The 27,637-nt window shown below is 41.4% G+C and overlaps 1 protein-coding gene across 2 annotated transcripts in view; it reads left to right on the top strand.

Moving 5' to 3' along the window:
• SRPK1 (SRSF protein kinase 1) overlaps positions 1 to 20,246 on the top strand; it is a 95,641-nt gene extending 75,395 nt beyond the window's left edge. For both annotated transcript variants that reach the window (XM_036766817.1, XM_036766816.1), the window contains exons 14-16: positions 11,553 to 11,622; positions 14,719 to 14,811; positions 17,528 to 20,246. In XM_036766817.1, coding sequence (XP_036622712.1) covers positions 11,553 to 11,622; positions 14,719 to 14,811; positions 17,528 to 17,712 — 348 coding nt within the window. In that variant the 3' untranslated portion in view covers positions 17,713 to 20,246. The remainder of the gene's footprint in view (positions 1 to 11,552; positions 11,623 to 14,718; positions 14,812 to 17,527) is intronic.
• Positions 20,247 to 27,637: the final 7,391 nt, after the last annotated feature.

The following is a 27,637-nucleotide window of genomic DNA, read 5'->3' as shown; positions in this document are numbered from 1 at the left end:
CTGTTTACCTCCTTAACTTTTTTCTTATTTATTTTGAGGTTAGATTTATCAAGTTCAGAAAGGGGGAGGTTGAGGTCTCCCAATATTATAGTTTTGCTGTCTATTTCTTCCTGTAACTCCCTTAACCTCTCCTCTAAGAATTTGTATGCCTTACCACTTGGTGCATATATGTTAAGCAATGATATTGCTTCATTGTTTATGGTGCCTTTTAGCAGGATATAATGTCCTTCCTTATCTCTTTTAATTAAATCTATCTTTACTTTTGCTTTGTCTGAGATTAGGATTGCTACACCTGCCTTTTTTTACTTTAGCTGAGGCACAATATATTTTACTCCAGCCTTTTACCTTTACCCTATGTGTATCCCCCTGTTTCAAATGCGTTTCTTGTAAACAGCATATTGTAGGATTATGGTTTTTAATCCATTCTGCTGTCTGCTTCTGTTTTGTGAGAATGTTCATCCCCTGCACGTTCAGGGTTATGATTTCTGTCTGTGTCTTTTTCTCCATCCTAATTCCCCCTGTTTATGCTTTTATTTCTCCCTTTCCCCTTCTCCTCCTCAACAAAGTTTTGCTTTTGACCACCGCTTTCCTCAGTTAACCCTCCCTCTTTATTCCCCTCCCTTATCTTACCGTTACCCACTTGCTACTTCTCCTCTCCCTTCTGACCACCCCCCTCCCTTTTTCCTCCCTTATCCTGCCACTTCCCGTAGGACAAGTTAGATTTCTAAACTTATCAGAGTATGTTATTCCCTTCTTAAACTAGATTAGATGACAGTAAAGCTCAAATACTGCTCTTCTCCCTCCCTTCTTTCCCTCTACTATAATATGTTTTTGTGCCACTTCATTTGGTGTAATTTACCCTTTTCTACTACCTCCTTACTGCTTCCCTCATAGCCCTCCCTTTATATCTCTTACTTATATTTTGTATCTTTACATCAGTTAATTTATACAGGCATTCACAACCTATGTATATCCCTTTCAATTGTCATAATAGCTGTACCATTCACAAGAATGACTTATATGTATATATATAAGTGTATATATATATATATGTGTGTGTGTATATATAAACATACATAAGATGATATAATCCCACATAAAGATGTAAACAACCTGCCCTTATTGGTTAATAAGGTTTGTGGGGTTTTTCCCCCTGGTTACCTTTTTATGTCTCTCTTGAGTTTTGTATTTGGAGATCAAATTTTCCATTGAGTTCTGGCCTTTTCATCAGGAAGGTCTGGAATTCCCTTATTTCATTGAATGTCCATCGCCTTGCCTGGAAAATTATGCTTAGTTTTGCTGGGTAGTTGATCCTTGGTTGTAGTCCCAGCTCCTTTGCCCTTCGGAATATCATATTCCAATTTCTCCTGTCTTTTATTGTGGAAGCTGAGAGATCCTGCATGATCCTGACTGTAGTTCCACGATATTTGAATTGCTTCTTTTTGGCTGCTTGCAGTATTTTCTTCTTGAGTTTATAGCTCTGAAATTTGGCTATAATATTTCTTGGTGTTTTCAGTTTGGGATCTCTTTCAGGGGGTGATCGGTGAATTCTTTCAATGACTATTTTGCCCTCTGGTTCTAGGACCTCTGGGCAGTTGTCTTTGATAATTTCTTCGAAGATACTGTCAAGGCTCTTTTTTTCATCATGGATTTCCGGTAGACCAATAACTCTCAGATTGTCTCTCCTGGATCTATTTTCCAGGTCAGTTGTTTTGCCAATCAGATATTTCACATTTTTTTCTATTTTTTCATTCTTTACGTTTTGTTTTATTACTTCTTGGTGCCTCATAGATTCATTAACTTCCACTTGCTCAACTCTAATTTTTAATGAGTTAGTGTTTACATTTTGCTTTTGAGTCTCCTTTTCCAATTGGTTGATTTTGCCTCTCGCGGTGTCCTTTTCTCTCTCTAGATTCTGAATCTCCGTAGCCATTTCTCCAATCTTATTCTTTAGGGACTTAATTTCATCAGTGGATTTTTTTTCCCTTTCTTCCATTTTTTCCATATTTTCTTTTAGCTCCCTAATTTGGTTTTTAAAATCCTCCTTTAGCTCTTCCAGCAGTGCTTTTTGGGCTGGAGACCAGTTCATATTACCTTTTGAGGTATCTGATGTATCCACAGTATCGTTACTTCCCTCTTCCATATTTGTATTTTGATCCTGCCTGTCTCCATAAAAAGAATCTATTGTCCTCGGTTTTTTTGTGTTCTTCTTCATGTTGGTTTGCCTTTTGCTGGCTTTACAATGAATTTCTATCTGTGGGCCTCAGGGCTTTCTGTCCCAGCTTTCTAATTCTGGGGGTTGTGAGTCTAGAATTATAACCTTCAGTTTCCTGAGGTGTGGGGCAGGGGTCTGGCTTTCTGGCGTCACACTCCCTGTGGGTGCTCTTCAGCACTTGCTTTTCAGCAATGGTCTCAGCTGTTTGTTGTTTGAGCTGATGTCTGGCACTTCCCCTGGGGGAGCAAGGTTACGTCTGGGCTCCTGGCGTTGACCCCTGCCAACTCTGCCCCTATGGGACTAATGAACTTCTGCTATTTGATCACTGAAGCCCCACTACTTTCTGCTCAGTTCCAGCGTTCTTTTTTTTTGCCCTGAGGGATTCTCTGGGTGGGGAGGGGAGGGATTAGAGCTGTTTACCTGGCCATTAAACTTCCCGGGAGTTCAAGAAGCCACGTTTAATACGTTTGGGCTGCAAACTTCTGGAGACGGTGTTTCATGGGTGGCGTTGCGCTGCCTCTCATCGCTTCCACAGACTGCCGTCCTGTGTTGGGAGGCCTGGGGATCTCCGCCGGTTTCGGGTGCCCAGCTTTCTCCCAGCCCGTCTCCCACGTGGTTTTCCTGGCCAGCCCTTCTGCCTTGGTCTGGAGCAGCTCTGCACCGAGCACTCTCCGAGCCTACAGTTTCGTGCCTCCGGCCTTTCAGACTCTCCCGGCTCGGAAATTTGCCCCACGCAGACTGCTTGTGGTTTCTGACTCTCTCAAATCTGCTCAAATTCACTTTTTTATAGGAATCTGACAGACCTTGTGAGAGAGCTCCAGTAAGACGCTGCCTTCATGCAGCCATCTTGGCTCCGCCCCTCCTGTTAAATTTTTTAATATCACATATGGTCTATTCCAACCAGTTATGAGCATTTGGATCCTCCAGGGTAGTAGCTAACCCTACATACCATCTTCAGATCGGATAAGCAAGCCTCGTGTGTTTTCATTGAAGTAATTGATAAGTTTTACAGGGCTGAAGCAGGATCAGTAGGGTGCTTCATCTAAAATCTTACTTAAGGTTGATGTCCATTAATTACTGTTCTCTGGTTCCAGTTATTAAGCCGCTTCAGAATTCAATATGCTTAATTTATATTTATATTTATTATCATCTAGTCCACATATTTTCCACAGATACCATGAATAACTTTGTCTAGGAGGATGATACACAGCAGGTTGTGTTCAGTGTTTCCCTTCTAGAATACTATGAAATGTGGTCACTTTCTCCTAAAGAAGTCCCATCACTTCTCTTTCCCCAGTCAGTTCATCCTAAGTGGTCAGAATCAGAGTAGATTCACATTTTTCTGAAAGATAAAATGATTAACAGAACGTCCTTAAGCGTCCTTCCCAGTGTCATCGTCCTTTCCCTTTGCCACTTGAAGTGGCAGTGTGACAAAAACGTCATTGAACATGGTAGTAGTAGCAACAACAAAAAGGCAAAAGGCTATGAGAAATATAATTAGATTTGATTGACCCAGTGACCTTCCTAGGGAATGCTGAATGGTGGTTGGGAGGTAGCTATCATAGCTCACGTTCCCTATCGGTATTGCTGGGATTCCATTTCAGAGCCCATGGATGTCATTGGAAGTTGCTGCATTCTATGCAGTTCAGGTTCTGACACTTAAGCCCTTTGGTTTATTGAACCAGGCTGGGAAACCTCCAGCCTTGAGGCTACATATGGCCCCTCTGGGTCCTCAAGTGTGGCCTTTTGACTGAATCCAAACTTCACATGATAAAAGGATTTGTTCTGTAAAACTTGGGACTTAGTCAAAAGGCAGTACCCAAGACCCTAGAAGGCCATCCCTGATAGACCATCCACTTCCTCATATCAGGGATGGAATTTAAGGGGAGGGCATTTACAAGGACTTGAGGAGGAGGAGGATGTGATCTAGACCAGGGGTGCAGGACATGGATTTGGATTCAGTCGAAGAGCCACACTTGAGGACCTAGAGGGGCCATATGTAGCCTCAAGGCTGGAGGTTTCCCACCCCCAGACCTTAAAACATACCAAACATGTTTTTGCCATTCACAGCTAAGAAATCTGTTCATTTTATGGTACCACAAATTGCTGCTATGCTTACCTGGCAAGTGATCCATCTAATGGTCATATTGAGTTGTACTGAATGGACTTCTGTAAATGGTCCTTAGATTAAAACATCATATTTCTGTTTCCTGATAGATCCCCTACCATCTCGCTTAAAGGCAGATCAAATTACCATGCAAATGAGCACTCAGCTTAGACAGCAGAGTGGAGATTTACTTCTTCCCAATTCATTTTTCTTTAATCATTGTCACTTCCTAATGATTTCTCTACCATCTTCAGATAGAATCCTACCTTGCAGCAGTTGGGTGGAATAAATCACATTGGCCATGATTGACAGTTGAGTTCTTATTTTTATAAATACTGCACAATCTCTTTGACAAGAAAAGGTGTTCATATGTTTTAGCATCAGTCTTCTGAACTCACAGTTGGCACAGCATCAGTGACAGTTCTCTTGTTTTCCTTTACAAGGAAATCTTCTTGTTCTGCTTACTTTCTTACAGTGCAGGAAAACTTTCATCTCATTCAGTGAACACCCACTTTGCTTTCCACAAAAGAGCTTTTTGCCTTTTGCCACCACAAAAAGTGCTGCTGTAAATACTTTGGTGTATACTGAGACCTTTCCCTCTGTTTTTGATCTCTTTGGTGGGTGTGTGGGTATGTATGCCTATTAGTGGTATTACTGAGCCAAAAAATATGCATAGTTCAGTGACTTTTGGGGTATAATTCCAAATTCTTTCCAGAATGGCTGGACCAATTCACATCTCTACCCACGGTGTATTAGGATGCCTTGCCATGCCCCAACAACATTGACCATTCTTGTCCTTTGTTTTGTCTTTATCAGTTTTCTGTGTAGGAGTTGAAACTTCAGAGTCATTGTATTTTATATTTTACTTTTCATTGATTTGGAGCAGGCTTTCATATGATTATTTATTGCATTGCTCCTTTATTGCTTCATGTCTTTTTCTCTGTTTATCTATTGGGGAATGGCTCTTGTTCTTGTCTGTCTGTATTAATCATCTCTACGTCTTGGTTATCAGATCCTTAGCGGAGGAATTTGCTGCAAAGGTTTTTCCCATTTTACTGTTTCCATTCTAATTCCGACTGAATGTTGCTGTTTGTGCAGAATCTTTTTTTTCGCATCACAGTTGTCTTCATCTTTAAAGATCACCGCTCTCCCTTATTTGTTTAAGAATTCTCACACTAAATATGGTTATCTAAGGTATTGTCTACCTTCTAATTTTTTATAATGTGACCTTTTATATTTAGACCTTGTCATTATTTAGAGCTCATTGGTAGCATATGGTGAGATGTCATTCTAGACCTATCAAGATACAGTTCCAGTTTTCTGAGTAGTTTTTGTTGAATAAGGAGTCTTTGGTCCAGAAGTTTGTATTCTTGGATTTGTGAAAAACTGGGCTACTATCTAAGCTTCTAATGTATCTCATCTGCCTACCTTCTGAGCTTTTCTGTTTTGTTTGGTTTTTTAAAACACTATCAGGTAGTTTCAATAATTATTGAGAGTTGCCTTGGGCCCTACGAGGTTAAGGGACTCATGCAGGATGTGTCCAGTGCAGGACTTGAACTCAGATCTTTGTGATCCAAGACTAGCTCTGTATTTACCCTGTCACTGCCTTTTAGGTTTAATGGTTCATGTTTTCTCACTTTCCATTATATCCCTTTATATTCTTGACCTTTTTTTCCTTTGTAGTAACTAGCTAGTTTTTTTTATGATGCTTTAAGGTTTGCGATGCACTTTCCAGATAGCTCTAATTCAGGTAAATTTTGTCATTTCATTCTGGATCTGTGAAGTAACTTTTCAGCCCTTTTATGTGGCACTAAAGCTGTAAGTCAGTTTAGGCCGTGTTGTTGTTGTTTGTTGTCATCATCGTATCAGCTAAACACCCTCAGCCTTTGTAAGATTCTAGATTGTATCACTAAAATGGGAAGTTAGAGAAAGGAGACAAAAGTCACAAACTTTCTATCTGTGAGGTGCTGTTTCTGAGAAATTGGACTGATTTGGCCCTTTCTTCAATGTCTCTGATATCAGTAGTGTTACCGCCGTTCTCTTGAAGAGTTCGAAATTGTTTTTTTCCATTTCAGGTAGCTTATAGAATACTGTTCAAAAGTATAATATTCTTTATGCTTTGCTGGTTTCTTTTACCTGTCAGAACATGAAAATAGCCTTGTTTTCTATTTCTGGAGCACGACTACTTTGTTTTGACAGTGTAGCAATCGGATGCCTCCAGCAAACTGTTTCACTTCTTGCATCATTTTTTAGGCCCTAGAACCAAGGCAGAAGGTAAAACGACCATTATATGGCCACGAGTACAAAAAGACTTGCTAACCAGATTTATGGAATGCTTAACTTATGAGTAACGTCGGCACTTTTCGCACCCAAAGCCAGCTTCTTTTTTTGTTTTTCTTTCTGGTGGTTTTTCCTTTTTGTTCTGATTCTTCTCTCACGACATGACTAATGTGGAAATATGTTTAATATGATTGTACATGTGTAGCCTATATCCGATTGCATGCCTGCCATGCTGGGGAGGGGAAAGGGGAAGGAGAAAAAAAATTGGAGCTCAAAATCCTATAAAAGTGAATGTTGAAAACTAAAAAAAAATTGAAAGTAACCATCTAGCCTAAGATCACAAATAAGAAGAGTAAAATCTGCTTCATGTCAAGTAAGAAAAGTGTCCCTCTTGTCACGCATATCTTTTTACATCCATACTGCAATCATTGTTGAGGATTAGGGAATCATTCGGAGTGGTGGTTATTACAAAATGCATGTAGCGGATTCAGGAAGTCTTTTCCAAAAAGCTACAATAAATTCTTGTTCATTTGGTTTGACACCAATCCATGCTGCTTGGCTGACTGCCCAGCAAGGCCGCCTGAGGTCTCACCTAAGCACTGTTGCTATGTTATCTGCTTCAATCTTACTTGTACATCTTGGGGAACTGGGAGGAGTATGTTCTAAGAGAACAACCTAAATTAATTAATTGAGGGTGTAGTTATCATGGCCAACTGGCAGACTCTCCTACAGCCAGAGCCATCCACCACCATCACCACTGCCACCACCACCCCTTCCCCACCCCCCCCCCAAAAATCCTATTTTAATGAGAAGCAAAAGTAAAGGAGAATTGGAAAGCCATCAGATATAACTTAAGGATCGAATCTGAAAAAAGGGCTCTGAACATCTGAAAAAAGAATAGAAAAATATGGAAGCGCATCGGGCACGCACATAAATCAGACTTTTCCCTGGACTGCTAAACATTGGGATCAGCACACATAGGAGTAGAAGAAACAGGTTTTACTTGCAAGTAAACTGAGAACTTTTTAAGGTGGGCCATTATTTATGTTCCCAGATTGTCTCCCTTCCGATCCAGTTTCTCTGTTGAGTTGGTCCTCTCACATTACCACTCTACTCTCCTTCCCTTTCAATGTTGACTCTTGTGTCAGGCCTTATCAGCAGAGCTGCACTAGTCAGTAACTAGAGGAGATTGCAGAAAGCACTTTCCATAACAAGTCCTTCAGCCAGTCATGAATGATGTCATTGGCTAGGGAAGAGAGAGGATATAAGGATCTTGTCGGCATCCTTTCTTTTGCAGGGGTTTCCTTGTGTCACTATGTTTGGCTCTCCAGTGAAATCCCTTCTGATCAGTTTTTCTTCACAGAGACCTGTAAAACTCAAAAAGCTGTTTTTCCCCAGTGATATTTCTTTCTCCCACTGTTAGTATCCCAGTAAATCTCTTTAGGAGGAGTGGGGGGCGGGGGTTGGGGAACAGCACTGATGTGTATGAGAGATGACTGTATCCTATAGAAAGGGCTCTGAAACACTTGAAACTCCTATTAAATACACCATATGTTGCATTTAGTTCCAATTTCTACCATCCTACTAACATTCTCCCAAAGAATGTTTCTCCTAAATACATTGCTATGATTGCTTTCTGAAGTCCTACCAAAATGCCATTCGTTTAATATTACCCTTAGCAGTAGTCATCAAATGAAAGGATACAGTTTTACCAAGTGCCGTGTGGAGGTACAGTGTCCTGTGCTTCTCTGGAGGTAGTAGTCTGCTGCAAGCCAGACAGGTTCACAAATTTTCCTTTTTTTTTTTTTTTTTAAATCAAGTCTGCCTTTTTGATGAAGATTCAGTTCCCAGGCCTTTGGTGAAGAAGGTTAAGTAGTATAATTTGTTCTCTCTGAGAACAGCTCAGAAATGAAGTAGCTTAGCACACCTCTCGGAAGAAGCTGTCCCGTACTGTGGGCTGAGGGTGGGCGACTCTGAAAGAATGGTAGCGGTCCTGGGTCCCAAGTCCAGGAGTGGTTACGAGAATAATCCAGTGACAGGGAGGGTAATCCTGATATGGATGCAGGCTCAGAGCGACACACCCAGCTAGAAAATAGCATCTGGGCTCTGGCCTCACAGCACCTTTTGGAAGTGATTGTCCTTAATCTCTAGTCCTGTGTAGCTCTTCACAAGTAATTTAGGCACATCCAGAAAGAGTTTGCTTCATGATCTCAGCCCGCCCTTGCCTCATGAGACAAGGAGAGAATAAATTGAAACCTCAGATAGTCAGCCCTCTCCTTTCTCAAATTACTCCTCATTCCCCTCTTTGACTTTGTGTTCCCTTCACATCTGCAGCTATTCTCAGAAAATAATCTCTGTTCAATGTGAATTTTTCCCCCTCTTCCCTCAATTGTAGTAATTATACTTACAGATATTGGTAGCTCGAAGTCAGTTTCCAGAGCTAAGGAGTACTTGACTCAAGATGGAAGGGAAAGAGTACCTACATCATCTGAGTTCAGACAGTCCTTAACCAAGCTGAGCCGTTATTGTACGGGTCTAAGATGTAGGACAAGGATTGCCAGAGCAAGAGGGTGCATGGAGGGGAGGGAAAGAGCAGCTCCTTGTGTTAATTAGCTTCGATTATTCTTCCCTTTCATTCCACTGAACCTAGAAAAATGCGCTGCCTTCTTCTGCTGCCCCGTTGCAACGTCCAGAAACCTGTCTCTCTGATCTCTCAGGAGAGTTCCACATTGTTAGGTGATCCAAGCGACCTCCCTTACCTTTATATTCCAGGTGGTTGTGCTTTACAGGTCATTTACACCAGACATTTGAATTATTTCAGCATACTTAGGATATATTTTTAAATAAGCTACACTGAATGTCTTTTCTCTATTTTACATTGATAGGTTTTTATTAAACAAGATTTGAGTAAAACCTAGTGATTCTAATGTGGTTACAGGTAGATTATGTGTTCACCTTTTTATAGCTTCTGGAGTGGAGCTAAATATATTATTAATGTAAACAGGATAAGACCTTTTTGTTGGCTTTACCCAGTAATAATAACTATTTCTCCTCCCCAGATGCCTCTTGAAAAGAGTGCTCTGCGTTTGTAGCGGAAAACTAAACTTCCTTTTTTCCTTCTTTTAAACAGACTTTATCCTTCCAGCCTCCAGCCTTGCTCTGGAATTTTACTTCCCTCTGGTAGGGATTGTTGAAGAAAGGAAAATTTGACTCATCTGTTAATTCCTTTTTCCAAGATAACATGTCCAGCACTCCAGCCCTTCCTAAGTATTGTCAGATCTAAGACCAAAATCAGGGCCCTCAAGTTTTGTATATTGAGCACATCTACAGCTTGGGAAGCCCTCTCCAGGGATAAAGCATCAGGGTGGAACCTTAAAGACTCTACCCCGTGATTCACAGATCTGAGACTACCTCCTAACTACCAGGTGAGACAGTCAACCCACTAATAAAGATTGTTGGACATGTTATCTTAGAGAAAAGGACTTAGTGGGAGAATCATTATTTTCTTTTGGGCAAATCACTGCATGGCACTTTCTGACCACACGTTCATGTTGCCTGCAACATGCTATGTTTGCCTTATAAGCAGTATCAGGTTTCCCTTCTTCTGCATGTTAATTTCTGGTCCTGGATGTTTTGGTTAATTTGGATTTAAATTTTCAAATAAAATTTTTCATGTTGCCACCTGGATCAGGTTTCCCTAAGAAAATATTGGCTGAGAAAAATACAGAGGCTAGATTGCTAGACTTGGGGAGTCAAGTGTCTTGAATTTTATACTTGGCTTCTGCCACTATAACTTTCTGTCTGATGTAGAATGAGCAGTTTAGTCATCTTTTTGCTCCAGGTATCCTATTTGTAAAAATCTGTTAACCTCCCTGACGTGTTGTAAGCATGGGTAAAAATATTGTAGTGTGACTTAACACAGGAAATGTATGTTGAATTCAGGTCCTCCTGACTCCAGGCCCCGTGTTCTGCTCGGTTCTCTAGTTTTACCAAACCAAAAAACAGACTCTGAATGCGCCTGCACTAATGCAGCCCCCATTCATTTGGCATATAATCTTGTGGTATTTTTAAACTTGTCCTTGCTTTCAGAAAAATCACTCTTCTCTTGTACTTTTTGTTTCTGTGATTAGTAAAAGCAAACAGTTGTGGCAAATGTCTTTAAAGTGGAACACGTTAATGTAGAAAATTGCAGAGTTTCTTAGCCTAGAGACTTTAAAGAAGAGTTGTTAGTTCTCTGTCTGGCCAGGTTCAGTGTAGTCCCTCTTGGAGGTTACAGACAAGGATGGCATCTTGAAGCTCTTTCCAACACTAAAATTATTTGTTTACAAGGTATTTCTAGTGCTGACAAGTACTTTGCTTTTTATGGTAAGTCTCTTTTAAAAAAAAATGTTACCGGCTTGGTATTGAACTGGTGGCCTAGAACCCAGAACCATACATACAAAAAATATGTATGGGGTGTAATTTTCTTTTGAACTAGGACATGGGGAATTTGCTGCCTGGAGGTTATGCACTAAAATATGGAGCCATTTCAGAAACTAATCACTGAATATCTAAAGGGAATATAATTGGTAAAATTGCTGGATTAAAAAGCTGTTACTCTGGGAAGCAGCGACTTTAGCATCCAAGATGAGCCAGCAGCGCATGCCAAAGATTGCGATCCAAAAGAGGAAGCCCAGAAGGCTGTTTGCTGTTACTTACTCCTTCTATTCACATGGAATAATGATATGTTAGCATTAACAGAATTCTCACTCTTACCCCATCCATTTTACCAAGATACAGGTTTGTGGAAGGAGATCTTTTTTGGAATTGGCATTTTTCTAAAGGTATTTGCAGGAATTCAGCTGCTTAGAACTGCTCCAAATAGAAATGAGCAACACAATTTCCTCCTCCTGATCTCAAGCTCTCTCTTTTCTTTGATGCTTTAATATGCCACTGTCCTTTTTTTCTTAGGCCTTTGAATTAGCCACGGGAGACTATCTGTTTGAACCTCATTCAGGAGAAGAGTACACTCGAGACGAAGGTGAGTCCGTCTTTGGTACGTCCCCAACAGCCCAGTGGTTGGGGATTTTTAGTTATTTTTTAGAATTTGTGAACATTGTTGATGGTGAAAAGATCAGGTCTTTTCAGAATCCAAAAGGTGCCAAGTTTTAAGCCCCTTGCAGTTGGAGCGAGCAGCCGTTACAGCCAGGCTTACGTCCCCATGTGTTTGATGTAGATCCCACAATAGGTGAGAACACAGAAAAGGGTTATTCATTTAAAAAAGCCTTTAGGTCTTATTAGAGGCTATGGGGGAGTAGGAGAACTAGGTGAGGCTGAGGCCTCATTGCTTCTGTTTGGGCTCCTAATGATCTTTTGCTCTATCGTGTCTTTGCTGTTATTTAGTAGGTTTACATATTGATACATGTTACTACTTTACTGGCATCTTATGTAATTCTGAGATAGCATAGGTTCTGGTGCAATTCTTGTCTTACGTTCATGTCCTAATGACCTCCTTGTGTCATGGAGGCAGCCTGAAATTCCTGAAGGCTTTGCTCACGTAGCAAATGATCTGGCAGGTCCTACCAAATTGGACAACATAGGCCTGCGCCGAGGCACAGCCTTGTTGAGTTTGGAGAGGCTCCACGTGATAAATTCTTTTGGCCACAGCAACTCATGGAGACTTTGTTAAGGCTTGAACATTAGTTCAAAGCTCACCTGCATGAGTGAAATCATAGATCCTTGGAGTCATTAGTATATGATTTGTGTATAGTACTGAATTTTTATTGACACTCCCAAAAAGTCCCAAAAGAGGGAACACCAGCTGTTTGTCACTTCCATTTGGAAATGTACGTACATCACTTTATTTCATTTACTCCCGTATGTATCAGCATAGTCTATGAGGTTTTCCTTTTTAATAACTACGTAGTAAGGTCCCTCCTAGCTCTAATAATCCATTATTCTTTCTCATTAGATATTGTTCTATAGTCTATGCTGGGTCAAGTATTATCAGTTTATCGTGAGAGAGGGTATTAACAGTTCATTCTCCCAAATGTAAAAGGGGGGGTCCCCCCCACAAATCTCTTGCTTTTCTCATGTTGTCCACCTGGGCCTGTGCAGCTTGGGGCCCAAAAAGTGTTCTAGCTGATGCCTTAGCCAAGATCTCAGTTTCAGTAAGATGGGAGAGATGCCTGTTAGACATAGTTTATGTAGATGTAAACTTCAAAAGCTCTCTGGGGGAGTATCACTACAGAATCATTCTCCGGATTGGTCCCATCCTTTATCTGATACATGCTGAATATTTCCTCAGGAACTGCACACTTAAATAGTGCTGTAGAAATGCTTGGATCCCAGTGTTTGGCAGGAAGGAGATTTTTTTCCCCCTTAATTTACCAGTTATTCCTATAAACAAGTACTGATAATTCTGGTACATTTGAATCTCTTCAGCTTACCTGGTACTTAAATCTTGGGTTGCGTAATACCTTTATAATGCCCCAAAATTAAAGTTTAAAAAAGAATGTATTCATGGATGGAAAGCCCCAGATAAAGAAAGGAAAAAATAATAGACCTATTGTCCATAAAACTAGAAAATTCCAGCTCATTGCTTCTAAGGCTCATCATACCCCCCTCCAACAAATTTCAACCCGTATACTATTTCGTGAATGACACAAGGTAAAACGTTTTTTTAAATGCAGTTCATTTAGCAGTTATCAGTAAGCCCTGGCTACTCAGTCCTAGGAGTATGTATTTGACTATTTGCTACCTCCCCACCTTGACTTTTGGAGGTTATGTTTTCATGAACTTGCCTGGGTTCGTGTCTTTGAAAATGAGGTATTTTGCTTTGAAAGATCCTATAGCTATCCAGAAAGTAGATTCTCCCTCCCCTCCCCCAAGGGGATCACATCAGGTGGCCACAGTAGCCTCTTTCACAAGCGGATAGGAAGAGATTTTGCCACTGTGGGGTATGTTAGAAGAATCTGTTGGAGATGGAGAGAAAACAGGACTTAGGGAGGTATTTTGTTTACAAATGTACAAGACCCTGGATATTTTTGGAAGATAGGTAGATGTAGATATAGATTTACCTAAAGGAAAAGTCAATCCTGTCGATAACAGGTAAGTTAGAAACAAAGTGTTTGAATTAAACATAAAAGTGCAGCCTAAGGGTGAAATGGTATGTTGTGTCCCACCTAGGACCCTACCCACAACTTCCTCAGGAGCAGAAACAGTGGTTCTGATGTTGGCCCAAAAGCTCTTACCATTCTGTGGTACAATTGCTTCTTACATAAAATTATTTTGTTTCATGACATCTCTTTCTAATCTTTATTTAGCTGGAAAGAGACAGAAATTCCTTGCTGGAATTGATTTTTCTTTTTTATTCTGTACTTGTACTACCCAGAGTCCTAGACAGTATGTTAAATTGTCCTAGGATGGGGGGAAAGTTAATTTTTTTCCTACCTTGCCTAAGAATAGGACATTCCCAAGTATTTGCCTTCATGATATATTGAGCCAGCTGTGCCAGTGAGAGATTTCAAGATAGAAATGTATAAGCACTGTAAAAGTGGTCGGGGTTTGCCAAGTTCAGTGTGTTTGGTCCCCGCTCCCCAGCATGTGTTCTGTAGATAGCGCTCAACAGCCCTTGAAAAAGTGATTCTAGATTAAAGCGTGTTCTCAGCTCGCCCTTGATGCGATGCTGTCCTTCTGTTTTAGACCACATTGCGCATATTATAGAGCTGATAGGCAGAATTCCAAGACACTTTGCCCTCAGTGGGAAATATTCACAGGACTTCTTCAACCGCAGAGGTAGTATTGAATCATGTTAGTTTCTATACAGGCGTCAGGGACATACAGCCGTGGGAAGCAGAGCATTCACACCCAGGTATCATACTAGCCACCAGCCAGGGAGCCCTGCATGGGTACCTGGTGGTGTGGCTCTCAGGACTCTCCATCAGCTGAATCGAGTCCCTCCCTTACGTTGAGAAATGAAAATGGGCATTAGAAGCTCAGCCAAGTACAGAGGTGTGCATGCTGCTCTTTCTCCCATTCTCCAGAGCTGCATCTGCTGCTTGGCAGCAAGCGGGTCAGCCTTAGCCCTGTTATGGATGTCTTTTTCTTTCCTCTTTAAAATGTTTGGAACACACAGATCACATTGCATTGATCATAGAACTGCTGGGGAAGGTGCCTCGCAAGCTCATTGTGGCGGGAAAATATTCCAAGGAGTTTTTCACCAAAAAAGGTAAAAGACACATGTCATCGTTTAACCTCCTGACATTAGGGGAAAATGTTTTAATAAAACCTAAAAGGTAAGTATAGCCCCGCCGGAAACCATGGGGTCAAAGGAGCAACTCTGTCAAGTTTCTATGTGTTCTTTATATCTGTTGGGAGAAAATGCCAGTAAAGAGGACTGTGCTTGTGCTCAGCATCTCCTCACACCTATCAAATCCTGAGCTGGCATTCAGAGAGCCTTCGTTGTGACTTCTGTGTGGATTAAGAGCATTAATCTCTCTGATCTTCAGGTTCCTTCTCAGTAAAATAAGCACCTTGAGCCACATGATAGATCCTTGAACCTCTAATCTTAAGCTTCCACTTTGGGGAGTTTGATTTCTCAGAAAATAATGGTAATACTGAATACTTTTCTCCTCCCCTCAGTGGAGAGTTAATAATTTGTGTATAAGTTACTGGTAACTTGGAGGTAATGCACATTGGCATGGTCACCTCATTCGTATTAAATGCTGAGGTGCCAGGTGCCAAAAGAGCATATAATGTAAAAGGTTGGAAATTTGTTTTGAATGCTGTAGTTACAACTGAATATATATTACATGTGTGTGTGAAAGTTTAGAAATTCACTTTAAACAATAGAAGAAAAAGTACAAATCTGTCTCTGGAGGAGTATATAATTTACCTATACTGTCCTCTGATTTCTTCCAGTGCTGAGAAGAAATATCCCTCAAATAGCATGGCAGAGTAGGAGCAACAGTGGCCTAGGAGATCTGAAGCTCATTCATGTCTTTGCCATTGTAGGCATAGGGCCTGAACTGGTCACCCCACTCTGGGCTTCAGTTCCTCATCTGTAAAGTAGGGCAAATCTGTAAGCTTTGTTCCACCTCTGAAATGCAGATCTCTTTGGATTTTAGTTAAATGGGCTTTCAAAGGGTTTCCTTGATTCATGCAAAGAATAATAGGAAATTGAAAATCTACAAGGACAAGCAAATAGTTAAGTAAATACCACTTACCCAGGGAAGGGGAGATGTCATCAAATCAAGTTAGTAAATAGTATTTTTGTAGGACCATAAAATTGCAAACAAGATTGGAGGAAGAAGCCCCAAAGCCATATAAAATTACCTATTGCATGGAAAATTGTTGAGCCTTAGAGAGAGGATTAATTTGACATTTCTCTTGGCTTGCAGAATTGGATGGCATGTTATTTTGTTGTCAGATAAAGCTCATAGGATTTTATTTTTTGTTTTTGAAGATTTAACAATTCTTATACAAACTTTTTTTTAAGGAAACTTTGTATTAATGTGACACATCTTGAAGCCCAGAGAATTAGAATAGATGCGTGATAGAAGAATATGTAATTTTTTAATAATTTTTTGTTTTTTACACTACCTAAATTTCCTCCTGTATCCTTCCATTTTCTCTGTCTTGGACCCCTTCTCTCCAGTCCCGCCTCTGCAAAGGAGTTGGGGGAAGGAGCAATATGTTAATATCAGCCCAGAATTTCAGAGTTGGAAAGGACTTGAAAACTAATCTGGAGTCAGGTCTAACCCCAGACCCTTAAGTAGCTGTGTGGCCCTGAAGAAGTCGCTTCAACTCTGTCTACCTTAGTTTTCCCAACTATGAAACAGGTATAATAATCAAGCACCTATCTGCCAGGTTTACTGTGAAGATCAGTCAAGATATTTGTAAAGCGCTTAGCCCAGCACAGGCACTATGTAGGTGCAGTGTGATAATGCTTGTTTCCTTTCAGAACTTGCCTGCTAAGTGTTCAGCCCAGTCCTTGCCTAAAGGAAGAACCCATTATCTTCCAAAGCAGTCCATTTTTCTTAGGAAAGCTCAAATTATTAGGGAGATTTTCCTTACCTTAAGTCTAAATTTTTGCAGGTTTTGTCTATTTCCGGTTCTGCCCCCTGGGATCAGACAGATAGCATAGCTACCGTATTTCTCCCTTCTTTCTCTCTCTCTGTGTCTAGCAAAACACTATTTCCTTTAGCTGGACCTCATAAGGCATGAACTTGAGGTGTTTTACCATCCCGAGTGCTTTCCACTTATCTCCATCCTTATTAAAATGTAGTTCCTAGGACTGAGCAGGTAGGATATAGTAGGACTAGCCCCTCCTCATTTCTAGAAGTTATGCCTCTCTTAATACAGGCCAAAGAGCATATTCACTTTTTTAGCTCTCACTGACTTCTTAAGCTGGTAGTTGGTGAAAACCCATAGCTCTTTTGCAGGCAAGTCTCTTTAGATTTTGTTAGCTCTACCTCCAAGGCTGTTACGCAGTCTTGTAGTTAACAGAAGGTAAACAAAACATTTTCGTATCCTTTCCACCTTGGATGGGACTGTTTCATTTTTAGTGTTTGTATTCTCAGTGCCTGACACATAATAGGTACTTAATACTTGTACCAAAATACAGGTTGTTGAGTGGCTCTTGGCAATTTAGTGGACCAATTAGGTGTGCTATGAAATGAGAATTAATGCTCATCGCAAACTAATATGATTCCTCGGATCAGTTGAAGATGTTTTAAGAAGAGATAAAAAAAGAGTACAAAGCTTACTGAGTTCTAGATGCTTGCTGTTGTGGAAAAGTTAAAATCTTGCTATTCCGTACAAGTAGCAATGCCGGTAGCATTCTTGGTAGCTTCTGCCTGGATTGAAAAGTGGATTTACATGAAAGTAAGGCACTGTCTAGCCATCCTTTCTGGTGATTTTCGTTTATTCTCTTTTCCCCACAGGTGACCTGAAACACATCACCAAACTGAAGCCTTGGGGCCTTTTTGAAGTTCTGGTGGAGAAGTATGAGTGGTCTCAAGAAGAAGCAGCAGGCTTCACAGATTTCTTGTTGCCGATGTTGGAGCTGATTCCTGAGAAACGAGCTACAGCAGCAGAGTGTCTCAGACACCCCTGGCTTAACTCCTAAAGTCACTGACCCAACATCCTAGTCCTCTGGACTCTGGTTTGCAGCAGAGATTATACACTGACCCAGCTGTTCAGATTCTCCCCTTCCTTCCCTTTCCTTGCCATCCTTACTCCTCTTCCTGTCCCTTTCAAGCATTCTCCTTTCCCTTTTCAGGGTGAAGCTCTTCCTTCAAGGCTTCCTAGATTATTATTATTTTTTAATCTAATATGTTCATTTGGGTTTGCTTACTTGACCCTGTGGGAAACCCCACAGCCATTGGGCATCCTGAGTGAGTTTTGCCTTGGTTGGGCTCTGCCAAAGACTAATGGACTGGAATGTGAAACTGCCCATCATCTGCTCATTTCCATTAGAACATCCTCCTTTAAATTATAAGCATCCTTTTTTTAAGAGCGCAACAAAGATGTGTGAGCCCATCCTTAACCCACTGACTCTAAGAGTCAAATTTTCTAGTGCATGTTCTATTGCCAGCAGAAGGATGAGAAAAAGGTGTTAATTTAACGTGCAGCAAAGAGACACTGAACATGCTATATAAAGAGTGCATCCTGTTTCTGGATGGTTTGGGTTATTCTTTACAGTCACATTTTTTTCCTACAATTTTTTTGGCTTCTATCTTTGAAATGGGCTGTCAATCAAGACCAAGTTTTAGTACCGTTTTGCCACTGTTCAATCTCCATATTTACTTGGTGTAACTTTCACTCTCCTATGCCCGGATCTTCAGTAAGACTGTAATAGATACAGTGGAAATGGATGCCGAAACTGGAACCATTGACTAGAAATCCTTTCCAAAGGCAGGTGTGCCCTTTGTCTCCAGACAGGCGGTGATTTTTGTAAGCAGTGTTTCCTTACACATCTTCTGCGAGAGCAGAGGGTTTTGGTTTGGGGGTGTTTTTTTAAGGGGGGGGTGGGTAGGGGTATTGGTTTGATTGCTTTTTAAGACCCCAAACCCTGGCTGGCACTTTACTTGTACTGCTTGAGTTGAAACCCCACCCCCACCCCATCACTAAAGAATACAGGATGACTAACTATGAAAGAGCTCTGGGTTTTAGGTCCTTTGTTTCTGAGAAGAGAAAAAGATGTTGCCAGAGTTTCTGATTCTTTTGCAAACAATTCCTTAGAGGTACTTTCAGTCTTTCATCAATATTAATTTACCCGAGGTTCTGGCCTTGAAGTCCATTTCCCCATTTGGCTCTGCTTTTTTCTGTTTCTTAAGAGATTTGGCATTATGCCTAGGCATAACCCAAATATACAAGAACCAGGAGGGGGAGGTGTGGCTTATTCTCCCCCCCCCCCCAAAAAAAAAAAGATAGCCATTCTCTGCTGCTATTTTCTAGTATCAGCATACAGGTGGTTGCTCATATAGAGTATAATGTAAGCTTTGAACTTCAATAACTTCAGGAAGGTTGGGATGTACTTAAGGCTTGTGGGGGGTGGGGTGGGTTTTTTAAAAAAATTTTTTACAAGGAAAAGTTAAAACCTTCGTAGAATTTGCTAGTTTAAAGATGGGTCTCCCAGATTTACCCCCTCGTATTACGAGTCATAACCAAAAGCCAAAGTTCATCAGGCTTGGGATCACAGCAGCTCTTCCTCATTATGGACCAAAGGGCCTTGGCAATCAGTGCTCTCATAGAGGATGGATTCTGCTTCAGAACTATGGAATTTAGAGAAAGCCAAACAAGTGTAACTTGAGAGGAAATGTTTTTAGAACTGTTAGACTGTGACATGTGGTTTTCTTTGGGTTTGAAATCTAATGGCAAGGAAAGCGGCGATGCCACTGTGTGATCCATGTCAGATGTAAGCACCGTTCCCTTCATGTCCTTGTCTGGCTAGCCTATTCAGCGGATTCTTGCTTTGGGGTTACTTAGGAAATCACACGGTATTATTTCTCTAGGGGATTTCTGGGCTGGGCTACCTGTGTATATCTGAAGAATAAAGAGAATAGTAAAGCTCACCAAGCATTCATAATGGCAGGGAATTCCTTCAGCAACTTAATTTTTCCCTTGGTTGCCAGGTTTATCTGTATTTTTAGTGATAAACTAGGACTCTTGAGTTATATTTCTTTAAATGCCATTAAGCCATAACAGTAGGGTTAAAGGCATTTCAGGTGGCAGCATTGAAAAAGAAAAACGAGTCATTCCTTTACAACATATATCTGATAGGAATGGAATCATTCTGATGCAAAAGGAGTAACTTGTTATTATCATGGTGGAAAGATGAGTCCTGTAACTTAATTTCTGAAATGTTCCCCTACCAAATAAGGGCTTTTTTCCCTGACTCACTTAGGGAACCAGATGGATTAGAAGACAAGAGGCAACCGTCGAATCCAGTCTTCCAGTGCCCCCGTGCTTGCTCTCTTGAGCTTCCTCCTACGTTGAAATGGCCATAAAATGCTCACTAACGGATTTGTACTTGCTGTCAGTAAAAAGTAACAATACAACAACCCTGAAGGAAAATACATTTTTATTCTTTCTACTTGGGTGCACTGTCTGTTTTCTTTGTAAATGCAATACAATAAACAAATTATTTAATAATCTCTATGTTTCTAGGAAGCTTTTGTTTATTTGTTACAAGAGCTGCTCCTACTGAATTAGAGAATAGGGAAGAAAAGTAGGAAGGACCAATCTTGAAGTGAAAGTACCTAAAGGAAACTTCAGGACTCGGGTGATGATAATGTATTTTGTATTCTCTGCCTCTGGCCTGTACAATATTGACCTGGATGTGCTGATTCATGATCAGTGGTACCACCCCCCCCCCCCCCCCAATAAGTTATGCTGAAATGGAAAAGTTAATTTCATAAATACGTGGAACAGCATGAGCTCCGTTCAGCAACATTGGGCCAAGATCTACCCATTCCCCTGATCTCTCTCTAAAACACTGAGATACAAACAAACGTGAATATTAAACTGTAACTTTTTGAGTGCTGAGGTCTCAGGCTGGTCATGAGGATCTTGATTCTCCTTCAGCCTGAGGACCCTCTTTTCTAGGGGTTTGGTTTTTTTTTTTTTTGAGGGGGAAGGTAGGGCAATTGGGGTTAAGTGACTTGCCCAAGGTCACCCAGCTAGTAAGTGTGTCAAGTGTCTGAGGTCACATTTGAACTCAGGTCCTCCTGACTCCAGGGCTGGTGCTCTATTCCCTGTGCCCCCTAGCTGCCCAGACAGTGAGTTCTTCGTTCCAGCATCTGCCTTTAGCTTGCATCACCTTGAGAGGTCTGGCACTGGGGCAAAAGTTGAGAAAGTGTTGCACGTGTTTGTTGTTTAGGCGTGTCTGACTCTTTGTAACCCAATTTGAGGTTTTCTTGGCAAAAATACTGGAGTGATTTTCCTTCTCCAGAACACTGAGACAAACAGCGTTAAGTGACTTGCCCAGGGTCGCCCAGCTGGTACGTATGTGAGGCCAAATTTGAACTTAAGAAGGAGAGTCTTCCAGACTCTAGGCCTGGCACTCTATGCATTGCACCACCTCGCTGGGGCCATGTACTGCTTGATCAACTTGATTTATTTATTTTTGGTGTGTCATTAAATTGAAGCTTTACTGAGAAGATTTCTAGTTCAGCTTTTCTTCCCCTTTTTATAACTTAACGGACTTTGAATGGCACAGTAGAATTGTTGGATGTGAAAATACAACTTTTTTTATCAATGGATAGGCTTTTTAGAAATTGTGCTGTCCTGATTTAAGTAGAAAGGACTTGATGCGGCTGCGTTAACAATTCTATTTGCTGCTTTGGTTTTAGGTTAGGAAGTGGATTGCACTTGTTGCCAACTTAATGGACAATACTGTATTGAATAATTTTCACCTCTTCCTTGATAAATTAATTCTACAGCAGAGATTCTCAAACTGGAGCTACAGGGAGTACAAAAAGATTGTCTAGGAGGTATGGGAAATACTTGATAATGTTATCCTGTTGAAATTGACTTCTCATGTGTAAGCGCACAGCAAACACTAGAATTTATTTGTTTTTGTATTAAATACGGGATATGGTTGGCTTACCAAAAACCCAGATGCACAAGAACATGAGGACCTTTCGTTTTAGAGGAAGTGTTGTTACTGCACATTTTGTGGACCTCTGGATTTTGGTGCACTTCCCTCAGCAGCTCGTTAATTTGTCACCCCAGTTCTAGTCTGATTATGAAAGAACGTTGCTACACGGCTCCCAGAGAGAGTTGCAAGGTATTAGTGGCAAAGTGAATTGGAATCGAATTTCACTTTATGCCAGACAGGGTTGTTAAAAGCCCATTTAAATAATGACGTGGCCTGGGAAGTATGACAAGGTATGTTAATGATTTGCAGAGGACAGAGGAGGGACAAAAGCTGCAAAGCTGTGAAAATGTCATTTTGGGGAAGGTTTCCTTTCACGTTCAGGTTTGGGACCTGGGCACCTTTTGGTGCAGGCATCTGGTAACAGCCCCAGTCCAGTTCCTCCAGCATCTGTCTCTCTGCAAGGCTGGGTTTGAATCTCGAATGCCCTTGTCTCTGTAGTCCCATAGAGAAGGCAGTCAGTGGAGAGTTTAGCTGGCGCCGTTGATTGAGCCCTTTCTTGTGGCTAACGTCCTGGAACATCTGAGCTAAAAGACCTTAAAGTAGTCTGGGGAAGAGAAGCTGGGACATTTTGGTAATTCAGTTTTAATGTACTGGACTTCTTTTGTAATTCAGTGTATCTTAGGCATTTAAAAACATTCTGAGAAGGGGGCCATGTACAAAAAAGGTAAATCCCCGGATGCAGCCCAGTTCCTTTATTTTGTAACTGAGGCCTGTGGAAGGGAAGTGAGCCAAGTTAAGTAAGTGCTTGATAGTATCTGCTGGTTGTTCTTTAAGCAGAACCACAATTAAAATTACCAAGAATTTACTGAATTCTTAAAATGAGAAAAAGGAAAGAAGTAAATAAGATTACTCCAGAAAACATCACTCTGCTAGATTATTTGTTGAGTTTTGGAAATAACATCTTAAAGCTTCTGGTTTTGTTCAAGTAGGGGATGGGGGAAGGGTACGTGGGAGAATGTAATACTAATTAAAATAAATTGATTGTCTTTATGTTCACTTAGGGAATAGATATCGCCACCCCCTCAAGCTCCCCAGTTTTTTTGAGATCCATTTCATGTTCAGTCTTTTACATGAAACCTTCACTAATACCCCCCAGGTCTTAGTGCGTTGCCCTAAGATAATCCTTTATTCTGTATACATGTACCGGAAGTTCTTTGGGGGCGGAAACTTTGTTTTCTTTGTGTACTCAGCCTCTGGCCTATAGTAGGTGTCTGACAAATGCTTGTTAATTGATTAGTGAAATTTCTGATATAACACACTGGGAATTACGTTCACGGTTTACCTGACCTGGAGATAAGGCCTTTCTGTAGCAAGAGCGAGGTTCTTAGACTTCATTAGGCCAAGGAGGGGTGCAGAGGGCAGAATACCATCCTTTCTACTTTCCCAGTAGTTCCTAAGGTCATATGAATTGTATGTGCGTGAGCCCAAATATATTGAAGGATTGGGACAGTGATCAGTGTTTGAACAGAGGAGTTGGGAAGAGTTTCCAGTTAAGTTCAGCTGTACTCCCCTAGTCCAGAGTACAGAAAAATAAGTGCCTGCTACCTGGGGCAACAGCTGAAAAAAATAACCAGGATTATTCACCTCAAAGAATTCTTTGTAACCAGATCATTCGAGCACTGTTAATTCTGAGCCACTTCCCCAGACCCAGGACTGAGTTTACCAAACAAAGTGTGTCTTTGTACTGGTATGAAGCAATGAGGTTTTTACCTGCATTCAGACCTTCTGGAGACTTTTGTAAGGCATTCCATTCTGAATGCATTTTATTTCGTACATGGAAATGAATTTGTCCAGATTTAAAAGGTGAATTCCAGAACTGGTAGCCAGTTCCAGCTTCTGACGGCATTAATGTCATGGTTAGCGATGCCATGTGACTTATCTTTTACAAGGACAGTATAAATTCTACCAGTTTAGCAAGAAAAGCCAACTCAAATGTCCTTGCTGGGGTGGGGAGGGGGCCAGGATTCTAAGTTAATGAAAGTAAAAACTAACCTTTTGTAACAGTCCACAAGATTTTCACAATAATTCCTACAAATACTAGGTTAATTTGAATTTTCTCAGCCTACTAGTATATCCCTATATGAGGTATGCATTCTAGTGCAATAAAGGGAGCCAGAGAGAGAAGGAAAAGCTAAGCCTGTTATGGGTGTCACAGGGCCCCCACACCCCACAAACTGGATAATCAGCCCTTGAGTAAGCCAGAAAGAGTCACTTCTGAAAACTCTGCTGGAGTAGGCCTAGATGCCATTTTTAAATAGCCCTAATCTCAAAAACTTGAGTCCTTTAGACTTTCAAGGATTAGAAGAACTGAAAGGGGCCCTTAGAGATTGAATTCAACCCCTTCTTTTACAGGTGAGAAAACATCATCCATAGAAGTGAAATGACCTCCAGGGCACTTGGCTAGTTTGTAGTGGAGGTGGGCCGTGATAGAACCAAGTCTCCCAACTCCCGGCCCAGTACTCTTTATGTCAGCTGGTGGCCGCCCTTCCTTAGTTCTTCTGTAGCACCTGAAAAGCAGCACCATCATTGGGCTGTGTCTTCTCCAGCCGTGGTCAAGTCCCAAGTTCCGTGTTCATCGAGACTTAAGGACTCAAGCAGAGGAAGGTGGGCCAGTGGGGAAGGCATAAGGTTCTATCTGAGGAATCAGATTCTGTAACTTATATTGAAGTTGTGTGTGGGTTCTTTACAAGAAGCAGATGTCCTGTAATAGGAGAGAACGCTGCAATATAGATTTCCTCTTCCTGTCCCAGTCCCACACGTGCCAACCTCCCCATTCCCCTGGGCCAAAAGACAGATACAGATCTTCATTCTCCATGCCCTAACCCCAACATTAACAAATAGGTATCTCAGAAATTGTAGTAGCTTAAAATTGAGCACCCTGTATGGTGCAACAAATTATGTGCCTGTTTTGTTTTTGTGTGTTAACTTTTTCTTCAGACTTGGCTATTTGAGACACAAGCTTAACTAAGACTAGCTCCTCATTTGCTCAAATGAGGATCATGAGCGGTTATATTTGAGCCGTTTCCTCCTGCAATGGAAACTCTGGGAGTAGATGTAAGGGTCTGCTCTTCGCAACTTTGGAAGAAAGGTGTATCATTTTAAAGTTCATAGATTGGCCAAGAATTTAATTACTTACTCTGATGTCAAGCTGTTTCAAACTTCCTCTGTAAGGGAAAAGAAAGAAAAAAATGTGTTCACCATAAAGCCTTAGAATCAGGGTTAAAACACAGCTTAGGGGCAGTGAGGTGGCTCAGTGAGTAGAGAACAGGCCCTGGAATCAGGAGGACCTGAGTTCACATGTGGCCTCAGACACTTGACACACTTACTAGCTGTGTGACCTTGGGCAAGTCGCTTAACCCCAATTACCCTGCCTCCCCCACTCAAAAAAGAAAGATGTCTAAAACATACCTTAATAGGTCATTTCATCTAACTACCTTATTTAACAGATGAATATAAACTGAAAGCCAAAGTGGGGAAATGACTTGGCCAAGTTCACAAGGTGGTAAATCGTAATAAGGCCCGGATCAGAACCCAGGTTTCTTCCCTTCCAGGCCATTGCTTTTTTTCAATATTCTTTACCTGCCTTATAAAGTCATTTTCTTGCAGAATCAGGGAAAGAGCTTTCACACTTGTGCAAGAGCATGAGGTTTCTTTGGCCGAAAGCATGAATGAGGGAAATTGTTAAACTCATTGGAGTTATGGGGCTTCCGGAAAGGGGGGAACAAAGCAAGTCATTCATTTTTACATGATAGAGACAAAAACTCTATCGGATAAGTGGAAAGTGATGGCTCACAAAGCACTCTTCTCTTGTGAGACAGTAGTGTAAAAATGATTGGAGATAAGCATCTGAGATGAAGTGATTTCCCTAAAGTCCAGAGAGCCAGGATCAAGGAATTTAAAGGTGGAAGGCTCCTTCTAGGTCATCCATTCCAACCGTATCAGATGAGTAAATTGGTCTCGAGACGAAGCAGCTTATAGGATAGAAACCCAGGGCTCTGGGGTGCCTCCAGTCCCACAGTTGCTAAATACCAGTACTCTGGATTCCACCAGACTGGCTCTCTATGGGTCTTTGTGAAAAATCTAATTATTCTCATCTGGAATGGTTTGAGGTTCTCCTACATGGAATGCAAGAGGACTGTACAGGGTATCCTCCCCAGGTCCTTTTCTGCCTAAATATTCTATTGCCGAGGGAAGATCAAAACTTGATACCGAGGGAAGGGTACTAGCTGCTCGGGTGCAAGTAGGTGGTGTGGTGGATAGTGTGCCAGACCTGGAGTCAGGAAGACTCTTCTTCCTGAGTTCAAACTTGGCCTCAGATACTTACTAGCTGTGTGATCCTGGGTAAGTCACCCTGCTTGCCTCAGTTTTTTCCTCTATAAAATGATCTGGAGAAGGAAATGGCAAACCACTCCAGTGTCTTTGCCAAGAAACCCCCAAATGAGGTCATGGGGAGTTTGACACAACTGAACAACACTAGTTTACTCAATTTGTTTATGTTTCTGACTACGTAGCTCCTTGAGCGTGGGGGACCCAGCTGTTTAATGATATAGCTAATGTTTATGTAGCTCTTTAAGGTTTGCAAAGTGACACACATATGTTCTCATTTGATCCGACAACCATATGAGGAAGATGCTGTTATGACCTCCATTTTGCAGATGAGCAAGCTGAGGCAGACTAACGTGGTGACTTACCCAGGATCATTTGGATAAGAAATCTGAGGTGGAATTTTAATTTGGATCTTGCTTATTTCCAAGTCCAACACCAACCACTGTACCACCTAGCTAACTTTGGAAGGGTTTCCTAAATCAAATGTTGACTAGCAAAAAAAAAAAAAAAAAATTTGCTAGTTTTCCCCCTCCTCACCCCCTACTTCTCAACCCTACTAAGCTACTCCACCAGCAATTTGCATCAGTGTACATTATTCTTAAGTATGAGGCTCTCTCGCCCCTAGGAAGGGATCACCACTTCGGCTTGAATCTCTGCGATGTAAGCCTATTCTCTCAACATCTCTTCTCCTTTGGGAGGCTGAGGCACTGGAAGGAAGTCATGCGGGGCCGCCGTCTAAGGTGTCACAGACAGCCCAGCTGCGGTTGTTCAGGCTTGACTTTCTCAAGCTTGCAAACAGGGCTATAACTGGGAAGGAAAGCCTAACGAAAGAACACTTAATGCCCCCCAGATTCTACATCATTATTAGCCCGAGGTGGGAGAGGGTTACAGCTAGTGGGGCTTAACTTCTTGGTCTTGAAGCAAATGCTCAAGAGGAGATGATGTGATGTTGCCGAAGGGCAGCAAAATGGTTTTAGGGCTGCCATTAATGTGCTGTGTGGTGGTCCTCAAGTTAATTCCAAAGATCCAAAAGACAGACCTCAGTTTCCTCAGCAAAAGAAAGATTAAATTAGACAGATTAAATTAGATTAGGTTTTGCAAAGGGTTGTAGATTTAGAGCTGGAAGGGACCCTCAAAGTCATCTAGTCCAACACCCTCCTTTTATACATAAAGAGGGATTCCTTAACCAGGTTAGCTGAGTGGCTCAGCAAATGGAGCGCAGGGACTGAAGTCAGGAAAACTCTTCTTCCTATATTCGAAGCCAACCTCAGACACTTAACTAGCTGTGTGACCCTGGGCAAGTCACTTAACCTTGTTTGCCTCAGTTTCTTCATCTGTAAAATGAGCTGGAGAAAGAAATGGCAAACCGCTCTGGTATGTCTGCCAAGAAAACCCTAGATGGGTCACAGAGAGCCAGACAACAAAAGTCAGTGGGAGCTCAGTCTAGGGAGCAGAAGCATTGCATGAGCCTGCTTCTGGAAGGGTGTGTTACTGTGGAATGCGAGAGCATGACTCCCTGCTTTGGAGCATGCTCGAGTGTCCTGGGACTGTCTCCTGCCTGCTT

This window comes from Trichosurus vulpecula, chromosome 7 (genome assembly GCF_011100635.1).
Source record: "Trichosurus vulpecula isolate mTriVul1 chromosome 7, mTriVul1.pri, whole genome shotgun sequence".
NCBI classification, from domain to species: domain Eukaryota; kingdom Metazoa; phylum Chordata; class Mammalia; order Diprotodontia; family Phalangeridae; genus Trichosurus; species Trichosurus vulpecula.
The sequence above is the reverse complement of the archived record's forward strand: the minus strand, read 5'-3'. Positions and strand labels throughout refer to the sequence as shown.